We start from the raw sequence: 12,904 nt of genomic DNA on the forward strand, positions 1-12,904 counted from the left end.
TTGACTTTTTGCAAGAATTAATATTTACATATCCATAATAGACATAATTAAGATTGGATTAAATAAAAATTATGATCCCATTATATGGGAGGAAGGGAACATGGGTGTGGTGTAAGGGAGAGAAATATGCTCCAACTTAGGAAGTCAGCAGATAATCTCTAAAACTGCTGAATCATGAAATTGCAATAGAATCATTACTCAGAAATATGAAGTTAAATAATTGAAGCAATATCAGAAAAAGGGAAAAATGGTATGGTGGACTGAGGGGGCATGGGAGGGATCAGAGGGAGGGATTTGTGGAGAAGGTGGGGCAAAGAACTGTTTAATTTTAATTTAAAATCTTTTTAAACTTATTTGATATTTTAAACTATATGCATATATTATTTTGATAAATAACATGAAAGAGTTGGATCCACCACATCAGAAGTCCAGAGTACTTCTGACCTGTTGGTCTAAAAGTCAGTCAGCCTCCTTTTCCCGCCGACCACAGGGGGTGTCTCACCCTTGCTAAAATGGAAGTAGATCTCTTCTCCTGCCTTCGGTTTCCTCAGGGATACTGGAGTCTCTGTCTCTGACAAGGGTAGATCATAGAATTTATACTCCACGTACACCTGTCTTATGCTCTCATCAGACATAACTTCAGCTTCTGAGTAGAAGGCCAGGCTGACAATTTCAATGCACATCTTCTCTGAACTCTGATGAGAAAAAGACATGTATTTCCTATAGGTTAGTGAAGTTCCAAGTGTACATACTCCATTACTCTCTAAGAATCAATCACAGGCCTACTCTACCTAACATACTCATATTATTCCTTGAGAATCAAGTTAAAGGTAAAACTGTCACCAAGAGACAACTTGACTGAATTGTCCCAGCTAACGTGTGGGAAATTTCTAAAGAGAACCTAGTTGTTCTATCTCCTAAATCCAGTGAATCATTTCTCCAGACCAGCCTTTCTTAGCCATTGCCACATACAGAAAGAATCAAGAAACTTGCTGAACACATAGACTGTCTTCAACTTTCTTCATGAAAACCGACCCAGAATTTTCCTGAGGTTAACTCCTAAGAGACCTGCTGCCTGATATTGGATATTTAATAGCTGTTTTAGCCACTACGGCAAACAGCTGCCCGATGCTTCCTGTGCCCGCCTACCTAAGTGCAGGCCACAGAGAAGGACATCAAACCATACTGCCCTCCCACAGCCACTCCAGTACTTTCTGCAATGGTTCAAGAGTCACTGTCACTGTCCTCTCTTTTGGTTGTCCCTCTGTCTACTTTCAAATAAGAGATACCAGGAAGAGGGCTGACATCTCTCTAGTTTCAGGACGTGAACTGAGGCCAAGATAAGTCCCTTCTTTCCACAGTGTGGCAGCAAGTTAGTGTCATAGCACTGGTAAGGACTCAATCCAGGATGGCCCCCTACAAGCCCTTCTTTCCACAGTGTGGCAGCAAGTTAGTGTCATAGCACTGGTTAGGACTCAATCCAGGATGGCCCCCTACAAGCCACAGTTCTCCCTTTCATCTGTGAGTGCCCACTGGCTGCTTCTTTCCTCTAGGGTGCCAGGCCAATGCTCTCACTTCTCCAAAATCTGCCCCCACCCCCTTTTCTTCCATTAGGAAAGAATTGGATCTTCTGTGCTTTCTCCTAGGAAGCTCAGGATGCTATATTTCTCAACAAATCTACAGCAAAACAATCTGAGTGACTCTTAAAAATAAAGATACTTGGTGTTTCCCTCTCAATAGCCCCACACAGCCCTTCTCAACACCCATCATGAAAACCATTGATTCTACACAGTGTTTTCCAAAATGTGGGTTTTGACACTTATGGGTCAGCTTAGTCGTTTCACTAGCATTTTTTTAAATAAAATAATAAAATAAGAGGATAGGCTAGAATAACCAGATACTGATTGAAAAATGCAGGTTTCAGAATAATATGTATCAAAAAAGAAAACAAGGAAAATTAGGTGAAAAGTACATGGCACCTCCCTGTACATTTTTTGCAATTGTTTACAAATCTATAATTATCTCAAAATAAAAAATTTTACAAAGGAATAATATGTGCAGTTCAATGTCATTTCGAAAGCAAAAAAGACAAATACAAAACAGTATGAATGCTAAAGTTCTTTTTTTTGCAAAGATCTGAAAAGACATACCCCAAAATTCAAAACTATAGTTTTCTTGGGGTAAGGGAAAGAAGCAGCAGGGATTATAGATAATGGTCAATAGAGATTTAACATTATCTATAGTATTTTAGTTTTTAAAATAAAAATATATTCTTACCTTACTTGTGTAATTTAATTTAAAAAAATTTTAACTTGCAAATAATCGTACAGCAAATGACCAGAAATCCGTATTTCTACAGTATTCAAATTTATTCTGATAATAAAGGTGAATTCAGAGGATGAACAAGATTAATATTTGAGCCAGGTACACATGAAGGCTTTAGGTTGAACCATATAAAACTGACAATAGTCCACCATTTTTTATCCATAAAAATGATAATTTCATATGGTTTGTTATGGACTGAATGTTTGTATCTCCATCAAAATTCAAATATTGAAACCCTATTCCCAATGTGATGGTATTTGGATGTGGGGCCTCTGGAAGGTAACTAGGTCATAAGGGTGGAGCCCTTATGAATGGGATTAGTGCCCTTATAAAGAAGAGGTCAGCGCTTGCTCCTCTTTCTGTCACTTGAGGAGAGGATACAATGAGAAGTCGGCAGTCTGCAACTGGAACAGGGTCCTCACCAGAAGCTGACCACACCGGCACCCTGATCTCAGACTTTCAGCCTTGAGAACTGTGAGAAATAAGTTGCTGTTGTTTATATGCCATCCAGTCTCTGGTACTTTGTTATAGCAACCCAAATTGACTAAATATGGTTCAATATTTTAATTTGATCTGGAATCTTTTACCTGAGCTAGTTGCAGTACATAATTTTATTGGGACTGAACAGCAAAAAAAAAAAGTTTACATTAGTAATATTAAACCACATTAACCACTGTATATACTAACTCATTTGAACTTGCTGGCAGAAACCCTAAGAGCAGTTACACAGCATTAGTGCCAGACAGTTACCTTTGGCTTATTAATTCAGGTGTGCTAGCTAATTTGTCTGGTGGGTGGAGTTGCTCAAAGTAATTATCTACCATATACAAGGGGTCAGGACATCCTCCACCTGAAATTAAGAGTATAGCAAAAGAGAGTAAACTTTGAGGTTCTTGATACATACTGCAGTTAAATGAGAGTAACTTGAGGCCACAGAGCAAATGGTAATGATTGCTCCCTTCTCATTAGTAGCTATAAGAAGAGGAGGGAGAAGTTTTCTATGATTCATTCAGAGTGGGAGATGGATTCCTGGGACCAGGAATGGGACTTCATCAGGAGGAAACCAGGTTTGGTTGAGATCATTTCTTGGGGGTTCTTAGAGGAAAGGTAATCACAGAGGGCCGTTAGGAACCTTGTGCTGCTTAATAGGGTCTCCTGGGGAACAGTCCCACACACATTCTATGAACACAGGAACTGCACTATTTCTGGACTCAAAGAGAGGCTATTAAAAGATCCAATTCCATATGTATTGTGATTGTTTCACTTTTTTTTTTAATTGGGTAATATTGGGGAACAGTGTATTCCCCAGTATTCCCCTTGACTGGGGAACAGCTCCAAGTCAAGTTGTTGTTTTCAATCTAGTTGTGGAGGGTGCAGCTCATACTGGCCCATGCGAGATCGAACCTGCAACACTGGAGTTATGAGCATCGTGCTCTAATCAACTGAGTTAACTGGCCACCCCCAATTGTTTCACTTTTTTGCAGTATCGAGGAAAGACGTTTATTTTGGAAGGGTCTTCTTTAAGTTGTACTATTCAACCTATCCAATTGACCTGGCAGGCAGAAGAGAAATGTTACCCCACTGTTTCAATCCCCACCCCTTAGGGTCTAGTCCTTCGTAGGGACCACCAGCAGATGATAGAAGCTTGACCTTGAGAACTAGAATATTTCAGAGAGGATAGACTATTGCCATCATCAACATCATCATCACTATTATTTAGTGCTTAATTTGTCTTAGGCATTGTATCAAACCATTACCACACATTACCTTATTTAAATCACGTCTCATCACTATAAGTTAGGCATATTTAATATTCTCTCTTTACAGGTGAGGAAACAAAGCCTAATAGAGATTAAATAACCCCCCACCCCCAACTCTGTATAGACGATAAGTAGCAGGACCAGGACGTGAACCACTTCTGCTTGAACCAAATCTCCGTGCTCTTAAACACTACACTCTCTTGCCTCCTCCGTTATCCAGGCTGACTCCAGGCAGAAGAGTGACAGAGCTCGAGTATTGTGTCTGGGCCTGCAACTCCTTCGATCTTTTATGCCTATTTTGAACTATAATCATGATTGATCATAGATGTGTCTGTGGTGTAAGTTTAATTTGATAGTAACATTAATTTTTTGCTGAATAGGTACAGTTTTCTTATTTAGTTTTTCAAGTAACATTTTTGGGTACGCAAAACTTTTCTAAAAGGGGATGTTATTTAGCAGTCTTGAATTTAGAGTAAAATTTTTAAAAGATTTTTATTAAAATATAGGTAACATACAATATTATATCAGTTTCAGGTGTATACCATAGTTATTCAACATTTATATACCTAAAGAAGTGATCACCATGATAAGTCCAGCAACCATCTGACACCGTACCACACTATCACAATATTATTGACTATATTCCCTATGCTGTACATTACATCCCCATGACTATTTTGTAACTACCAGTTTGTATTTATTAATCCCTTCACCTTTTTCACTCACCCCAACTATCCTCCCATCTGGCAACCATCAATATGTTCTCTGTATCTGTGAGTTTGTTTCTGTTTATTTATTTTGTTCTTTAGACTCCACATATAAACAAAATCACATTGCATCTCTCTTTCTGTCTTACACTCCATTTAGCACAGTACCCTCCAGGTCCATCCATGCTGCCACAGATGGCAAGAACCCATTCCCTTCCATGGCCGAGCAATGTTCCATTGTATGTATGTGCCACCTATACTTTATCCATTCTTTCATCAACAGACACCCAGGATGGCTCCACATCTTGGCCATTGTAAACAATGCTGCAATGAACATACAGATGCACAGGTCTCATTGAAGTACTGTTTGGGTTTCTTCAGATAAATACCCTAAAGTGGGATTACTGGGTCCTTCCTCTGTTGTTACAGCCATTGTCTTAAAGTTTATTTTGGGTCAGCCCGGTGGCTCAGGTGGTTAGAGCGCCCCCCTCCTAACACCGAGGTCACTGGCTTGAATCCCACCTGGGCCAGTGAGCTGCGCCCTCTACAGCTACTATTGTGAACAACAGCTCTTCCTGAAGCTAGGCTGCAGTGAGTTGCCACTGGCTGCTGAGAGCTGCGCTGGGTGAGTGGATGGGGCAGGCAGAAGAAGGGAGGGAAAAAGTTTATTTTTTCTGGTATGAGTATTGCAACCGTGGATTTTTAATTTTTTTTCCATTTCCATTTTCATGAAATATCTTTTCCCATCCCTTTATTTTCTGTGGCTTTCAACATGATGTGATTCTCTTGTAGGCAGCATATGTAAGGGGTTTTGTTTTCTTATCTATTCAGTCCTCCTATACCTTTCAATTGGAGCATTGAATACATTTACACTGAAAGTAATTGTTCATAGATATGTAGCTATTGCCATTTTATTATTCATAATTTTGATTTTATTTTTTTTCCATCTTAAAGAAGGCCTTCTAACATTCCTGTAATACTGGTTTGGTGATGATGAACTCCTTTATCTTTTTCTTGTCTGAGAAGCTCTTTATCTGTCCTTCTATTCTAAATGATAGCTTTGCTGGGTAATCTTAGTTGTAGGTCCTTGCTTTTCATCATGTTGAAGGTTTTATGTGAGTCCCTTCTGGCCTGCAAAGTTTCTGTTGAGAAATCAGCTGACAATCTTATGGGAGCTCCCTTATAATTTACTAGTTATCTTTTTCTTGCTGCTTTTAGGATTCTCTGTCTTTAACCTTTGCCATTCTAATTATAATGGGTCTTGGTGTGGGCCTTCTTGGGTTCATCTTGTTTGGGACTCTCTGTGTTTCCTGTACTTTTATGTCTATTTCCTTCACCAGATTAGGAAAGTTTTCAGTCATTATTTCTTCAAATAGGTTCTCAATCCCTTGCTTTCTCTCTTCTTCTGGTACCCCTGTGATGCAAATGTTGTTATGTTTGATGTTGTCCCAGAGGTCTCTTAAACTGTCCTCATTTTTTTGGATTCTTTTTGCTGTTCTAATTGGTGTTTTCTGCTACCTTGTCTGCCAAAATGCCTATTTGATCCTCTGCTTCATCTAATCTGCTGGTGATTCCTTCTAGTGAATTCTTCATTTCAATTATTGTATTCTTCAGTTCTGATTCTTTTTTATGGTTTCCACTATATTCTTTTTTATGCTTACTATCTCTTTGTTGAAGTTCTCACTAAGTTCCTTAAGCCTTCTTATAACTATTGTTTTGAACTCTGTCTCTGCTGGGTTGCTTACCTCTATTTTATTTAGTTCTATTTCTGGAATTTTCTCCTGTTCTTTTATTTGGGATGTATTTCTTTGTTTTCTCATTTTGGCTGCCTCTCTGTTCGTTTCTATGTATTAGGTAGATCTGCTATGTCTCCCAGTCTTGGCCTAGTGGCCTTATGTAGTAGGTGATGTGTGGGGCCCTGGCACAGTCTCACTGGTTACCTGCTCCAGATGTTCCAGGAGTGTCTCTTGTGTAGGTTGTGTGTACCCTCCTGTTATAGTTGAGCTTTGGTTGCTATTGGCACATCAGTGGATGGGACTAACCCTCAGGCTGTTTGGCTATGAGGTTTGGCCACATCCACAGCTTACAGGCTTCTATGGAGAGGGCTTACCTCACTGAGTGGGATTAGCTCTAGGGAGCTCTAGTGCCTTTTGAGACTGCCCTTTGGGTGTGCTACGTGTGGAGCTAATTGTGCTGTGTTCTGCTGTGGTCTGAAGTCAACCTCCAAGTATGTTGGTTCTGGGGCCTCTTGTGAGGGGCTCTGGCGCAGGTCCAGGTCACCTACTTCCTGTGACCAGCCAGGGACTATCTGGTAGGAGATAAAAAGTGATCTGTGGTTGTTCGCTGCCAGTGGTAACCTTGGAGGTGTGTGGGAGAGGCCACGCTGCGAACTGAGGACAGCTGCCACCAGTACCAGCCCTGGAGTAACTCTACAAAAAGCCAGGATATCCAGAGGCCTGCTGCCATCTACTGGCTCCCTTCAGGTTCAACCACTGAAAAAGCTTCGTGTGGTACACAAGTTGTGTGAGGCAGGGTCTCAGGTAGTCAGTAGAGTGGGAAGACTTGTGCTCACCAAGTAAATGTAGACTCTGAATTGGTGTCAATGCTGAGCCTGGAGTGACTCAGCAAAAGTCTGAGCACACCGAGGCCAGTTGCCAGTCACCTGGGGCCTATGGACTCTGATAGTTTCCCAAGAAAGAGTGAAATGTGGGCGGGGCTGGCTGCTCAGTGGAGAAAGTGCCTCTGGCAGTGGGTGAGTTGGATGGGGCAGGGTCCCACCTGAATCAGTAGGGCAGATTAAGAGAGCTCACCTGGCCAATCAGACTCAGATTTGGCCTGTGGAGGCGGGCTCAACATGGAAAAGATGGTGCCCACCTGCCAGCTGCATGGGAGGCAGACCCCTTGGAAAATGCCGACTGTCCACCAGTCCTCCCCCTGAAGCTGCATACCTTAGTCTCTTCCCCTGTATGTCTCTGAGTCTCCCCAAGTCACCATCCCTCCACTGGAGCCCAAGGTGAGTGCCTGGGAGTGAGAGAGTCTGTGTGCAGGCCCTTTAAAACTTCTGGTTTTCCGGCAGTCTTCCGTCCCACCCAGATGATCAGAATCCCGTTTTTCACAGCTAGGTGTTGTGGGGGCTCCTCTTCCCAGCACCACGACTCTGGGCTGGGGAGGCCTGTGTGGGGCCGGGATCACTTGCTACTCCAGGGGGAACCTCCGTGGTCGAGATATCCCTCCCCGTTCTCAACCACCATATGTTTGAGGCCAGGTGGGTCCACGTCTCCACCCCTCCTACCAGTCTCAACATGGCGTTTTTATATCTTTGGTTATAAAACTTCTGTTCAGTCAGACTTCAGATGGTTCTCCAGTTGATTGTCTATAATTTAGTTGTAATTTTAATGTGTTCACGAAAGGGAGCAGGCAGTGTTTACTTACTCCACCATCTTGGATCTCCTCCCTAGAGTAATATTTTTAATGGAATCTGTCTACCTTGTAGTTCAAAAGTTTGCTGACCAGCTGGCTGCTCTTTGGGTTGATCTGAGGTGGCAAGGTTTAGAAACCTTGACTGCAGTTCCAGCCCCTTCACTAGCTCTATAATCCTGGAAGCATCATTTAATCTTTTTTGATCTCTCAGGTATTTTTGTCTAGTTCTAACATTCAATGGCTCTGATTTGTCTTATAAACATTTCTCAAGACATTAATTTACATAATGTCAAAAAAAGATGACAGATAAAAGTTCAGAAGATAAATGTAATTGTTTGCCATATTAACTGTATAAGTCTTCTTATTTTGAGTTGTTTCTCCCTACTCCAATATTCTTAATTTTCCTGCAAATCCTTAGTACAAGTTCTGACTTTCAAGGAAGTTTTCTGTCCTCTGCAAAAGCAACAATAATTTCCCTTTTCTGAATTCTTAAAAACCTTAGAATTTATATCACATAATCTACCCACTTGATTCTAGGTCGCCTATATTTTTCTTTATTGTTTCAATGAAGTTCATAATCTTCAATTAGATTTTAATCTTTCATTCAGTCACTCATCCAATAAATATTTACTGAACACCTACAAATGTGCCAAGGAGGATTCTAGTGGCTTGAGAAAGTGATTGTTTTCTACCTCATTTATAACCCCACAAGATTCTAATACAATAATTGTTGAATATACCTGTGGATATTTTATATATATTTGTGTATGTGTACCCTCAATTAGTTCCAAAAGAGATTTGAGACCAAAATGTTTAATAAATAATTGTAATGACAGGTATTAAAGGTTGAGTAAAAAACTTCAGAAACTGAATGATCCCTCTGAGCCCTCCCAGGAAGAATCCTTTCCTCCCTTCCAACCTCCCTCTCCCAAAGTAAAGCTGCTCTCGGCAGGTGGATTTAAAGAAAGGGACATCACTCCGGCTAGGGGTGAATCACAGTGCACAATGAAGAAGGCAGGCAAGGGATCCAAATAGAAGAGAGAAGTTTTGAAGCAAGTCCTCATTTACACCACATCAAGAAAATGATCCTTTCATCTGACCGCATCAACAGACTTCCATTCACTCACAACATATGTTTAACTAAATAACTTCAATTTCCCACCAGGTTCATTAAAACTGGATTTGAACTTCACATACATGGCCATTAAGCACACTAACTTGCATTATTTACAATCTTGTCTCACACTCCATAATTATACCAATGTACTTACTGGCTTAGGACATTTCTGAGATACGTATGTCACTATGTCATCACTGTCTGTAGTTTGTGCTTCACTGACTTCAGAAGCTTGTTCACAGGATTCTTTATCTGCTAGAGAAGAGGCCAGAGTTATAGAACTGTTTCAGAGCACCCTGTTTAGCCCAAGAAAAGACCCAATACCTACATCATTAATCCACTGTCTGGTCACTAGTCCTGAGTACCTAGATTTTGGGCTACATTTATTAAGAATCAAACCCTGTTTTTCAAAGATTCCCTGATTCGGAAGCTTGCCAAACACTCAGGGTTTACTTCTGAAAAAAAGAAAGAAATGGAAAGAAGGAAGAATTGAAAGAAGGAAGATAGAAAGGAAGTTTGGGCTGGAGAAAATGACCAAGCCAAGGAAAAGCAGTGCAATCAGGGTGTGGCAGATTGCATTTTCCAAAGACACCCTCAAACAATACCTCCCATCCAACGTGAAATTGTCCCACGTACTCTCTTTACAGTGTGACATTGACATATTTTATTGGACATTCAAATTTCCTTTTTGTAGAGTGCCTTTCAAATCTTTTCTCATTTTCCTATTGGGTTATTTGTCTTTCTCTTATTGATTTGTACAAGTTCTGTATTTTTTTCTGAGTTTGAGCCCTTTGATGGTTACCTGTGTTACAAATGTCTTTTCCACTCTGTAGCTTGTCTATCTAATCTCTTACTGAACAGAAATTCTTACTGTTAAGGTGGTCAACTTTATCAATATTTTTCTTTATAGTTAGTGTATTTTGTTTCTTAGTAAATCTTTTCTTATTCTGAATGATGAACAATGCTGTTATGAGTATTTGTGTACAAGTCTTTGGGTGGAGAAATGTTTTCATTTCTCTTGTGTAGATACCTAAGAGTAGAATTGCTGGGTTGTAAACTATATGTTTAACTTTTTAAGGAACAGCCAAATATTTTTTCAGAGTGGCTATACGATTTTACATTCCCACCAGTAATGTATGAGGTTCTAATTTTTCCGCATCTTCACTAATACTTGACACAATCAGCTTCTGGAACGTATCAATTCTAGTTGGTGTGTATCGATATCTCACTGTGGTTTTATTTTATAGTTCTCCTAATGACTAACGACGTTGAGCATCTTTTTGTATGTTTTTTTAGCTATTCATATATCTTTAGTGAATGTCTATTCAAATCTGTTGACCATTTAAAATTAGGTTGTCTTATTGAGTTTTAAGAATGCGTTATAGATTATAGACATAAGTTCTTTATAAGAAATGTGATTTGCAAATATTTTCTCTTAGTCTGTGGCATATCTTTGTTTCCTTAATATGTCCTTTGGGGGGGCGGGGGGTGGGGGGTGGGAGATGAGGGTAAGGGGGATCGAATATATGGTGATGGAAGGAGAACTGACTCTGGGTGATGAACACACAATGGGATTTATAGATGATGTAATACAGAATTGTACACCTGAAATCTATGTAATTTTACTAACAATTGTCACCCCAATAAATTAAAAAAAAAAAAATGTCCTTTGAAGAACATACATTTTTTCATTTTGCAAAAGTCCAATTTATCAATTTTTTATTTTATGAATCATGCTTCTGATGTCATATTTAAGAAATGATTGTCTAATCTGAGGTTAAATATTTTATCCTACGTTTTCTTCTAGAAATGTTATAGTTTTGAATCTAATATTTAGGTTTATGATCTATTTTGGTTAATTTTGTGTATAATGTGAGGTAAGAGCTAAATTTCTTTCTTTTTTTTTTTTTTTTTTTTTTTTGTATGTGGCTATCTGATTGTCTTAGCACCATGTGGTGGAAATATTAGATTTCCCCTATTGAACTGCCACGGAACATTTGTGGAAAATCAATTGACCATAAATATAAGGGATTATTTCTTGATGTGCAATTGTTTCACTGATCTTTAAATCTATCTTAATGCTAATACCACACTATCTGAATTACTGTTGCTTTATAGGAAGTTTTGAAATCAGATAGTACAAAAATTTTAGTTTTGTTCTTTTACACAATTGTTTTGGCTATTCTGGATTCTTTGCATTTCTATATAAATTTGGGGGAGAATTGCCATCTTAACAATTACGAATGGTCCAATCCATAAACATGGTACATTTCTCCACTTGTATGAATCTCCCTTAATCTCTCCCAGGAGCTTTTGTAGTTTTCAGTATACAGGTCTTGTACTTCTTTGTTAAATTTACTCCTAATATTTTATTCTTTTGGATGATATGGTGAATGAAATTGTTCTCTTGATTTCATTTTCAGATTGTTCAGTGATAGTGTATGGAAATACAATTGATTGGGGCATATCGATTTATATCCTGCAATCTTGTTCACCTGCTTTTAAGTTCTAGAGTTTATGTTTTATTTTTTCAATTTTTTGTAGATTCCTTATGATTTTCTAAATACAGGGTCATGTCAACTGCAAATCAAGACAGCACTACTCCTTCATTTCCAATCTGTATAACTTATTGCAATGATTGAAACCTTCACTACAATGTTCAACAGGATTTGTGAAAGCAGACATCCTTTCTTTGTTCTCAATCTTAAGGGAAAAGCATTCAGTCTTTTACTGAATGAATATTAGCTATAGGTTTCATTGTCCTTTATTAATCTGAACCAACTTCTATTCCTAGTTTGCTGAGAGCTCTTATCAAGAATGGGAGTTAGATTTTGTGACATGCTTTTTTCTCCAGCTATTGAGTGATCATGAAGGTTTTATTCTATTAATACAGTGCATTAAGTCAATTTGCTGATGTTAAACTACCTTGCATTCCTAGAATAAATCCCACTTGATCATGGTATCCAATCCCTTTAATATTTTTATATTTTGCTGGATTTGTTTGCTAATACCAGGGGTGCCAAAAAAATGTATACTAGTGGACACTTTAGTCAACATTGCTCAAGCAGTAGTTCACCGTAATCAGAAGTGTCTGGACACTGATGGTAACCACTTTAAGCAACTCTTGTAATTGCAGAAGTCAAATGTAACTTGCATTCATATTTTGTTATTGGTATATATTGAGTATTGCAATTTTAATGCAGTTTTCCTTTCTTAAAATGTGTATACATTTTTTCGGCACCATCTGTATTTCATCAGTCAGAGCTGCCTTAGTACCTCATCAGTGAGAATTATTTGTGAAAAAATAGGCTCTGCTTCCTGTAGTCTCCAGAAAGTGGTTCTCAAAAATATCTCCCCAGTTGATGCTTATCAGGAACTTCTGCCTCACTTTTGGTGGCCATGAGACTCCTAACACGTCTGGCCCTTCAAGGAAATGACGAAAATGATACGCTTTCTCCATTGAGTAAGATCTTGAGATACCCAACATGTAATCTGCACTATCTCAGGTTCGTATCTTGTTCTTCTACCATTCATCAATGAGCTGATCGCTCCTCTTCCCTTGAAATAAACCAGTC

General features: G+C 39.0%; 1 protein-coding gene across 2 annotated transcripts in view; it reads right to left on the reverse strand.

Moving 5' to 3' along the window:
- Positions 1–12,904, reverse strand: part of RPGRIP1 (RPGR interacting protein 1) — a 32,894-nt gene that overhangs the window by 8,031 nt on the left and 11,959 nt on the right. Inside the window, exons 6-7 of one of the 2 annotated variants that reach the window (XM_088797075.1) lie at positions 9,484–9,581; positions 503–695 (exon numbers count right to left, since the gene is read on the reverse strand). In XM_088797075.1, coding sequence (XP_088653201.1) covers positions 503–695; positions 9,484–9,581 — 291 coding nt within the window. Of the gene's footprint in view, positions 1–502; positions 696–9,483; positions 9,585–12,904 lie in introns of both variants that reach the window. The other variant, XM_074328021.2, reaches the window with a different exon arrangement.

This window comes from Rhinolophus sinicus, chromosome 3, assembly GCF_057876585.1.
Source record: "Rhinolophus sinicus isolate RSI-liver-muscle chromosome 3, RSI-T2T, whole genome shotgun sequence".
Taxonomy (NCBI): Eukaryota; Metazoa; Chordata; class Mammalia; order Chiroptera; family Rhinolophidae; genus Rhinolophus; species Rhinolophus sinicus.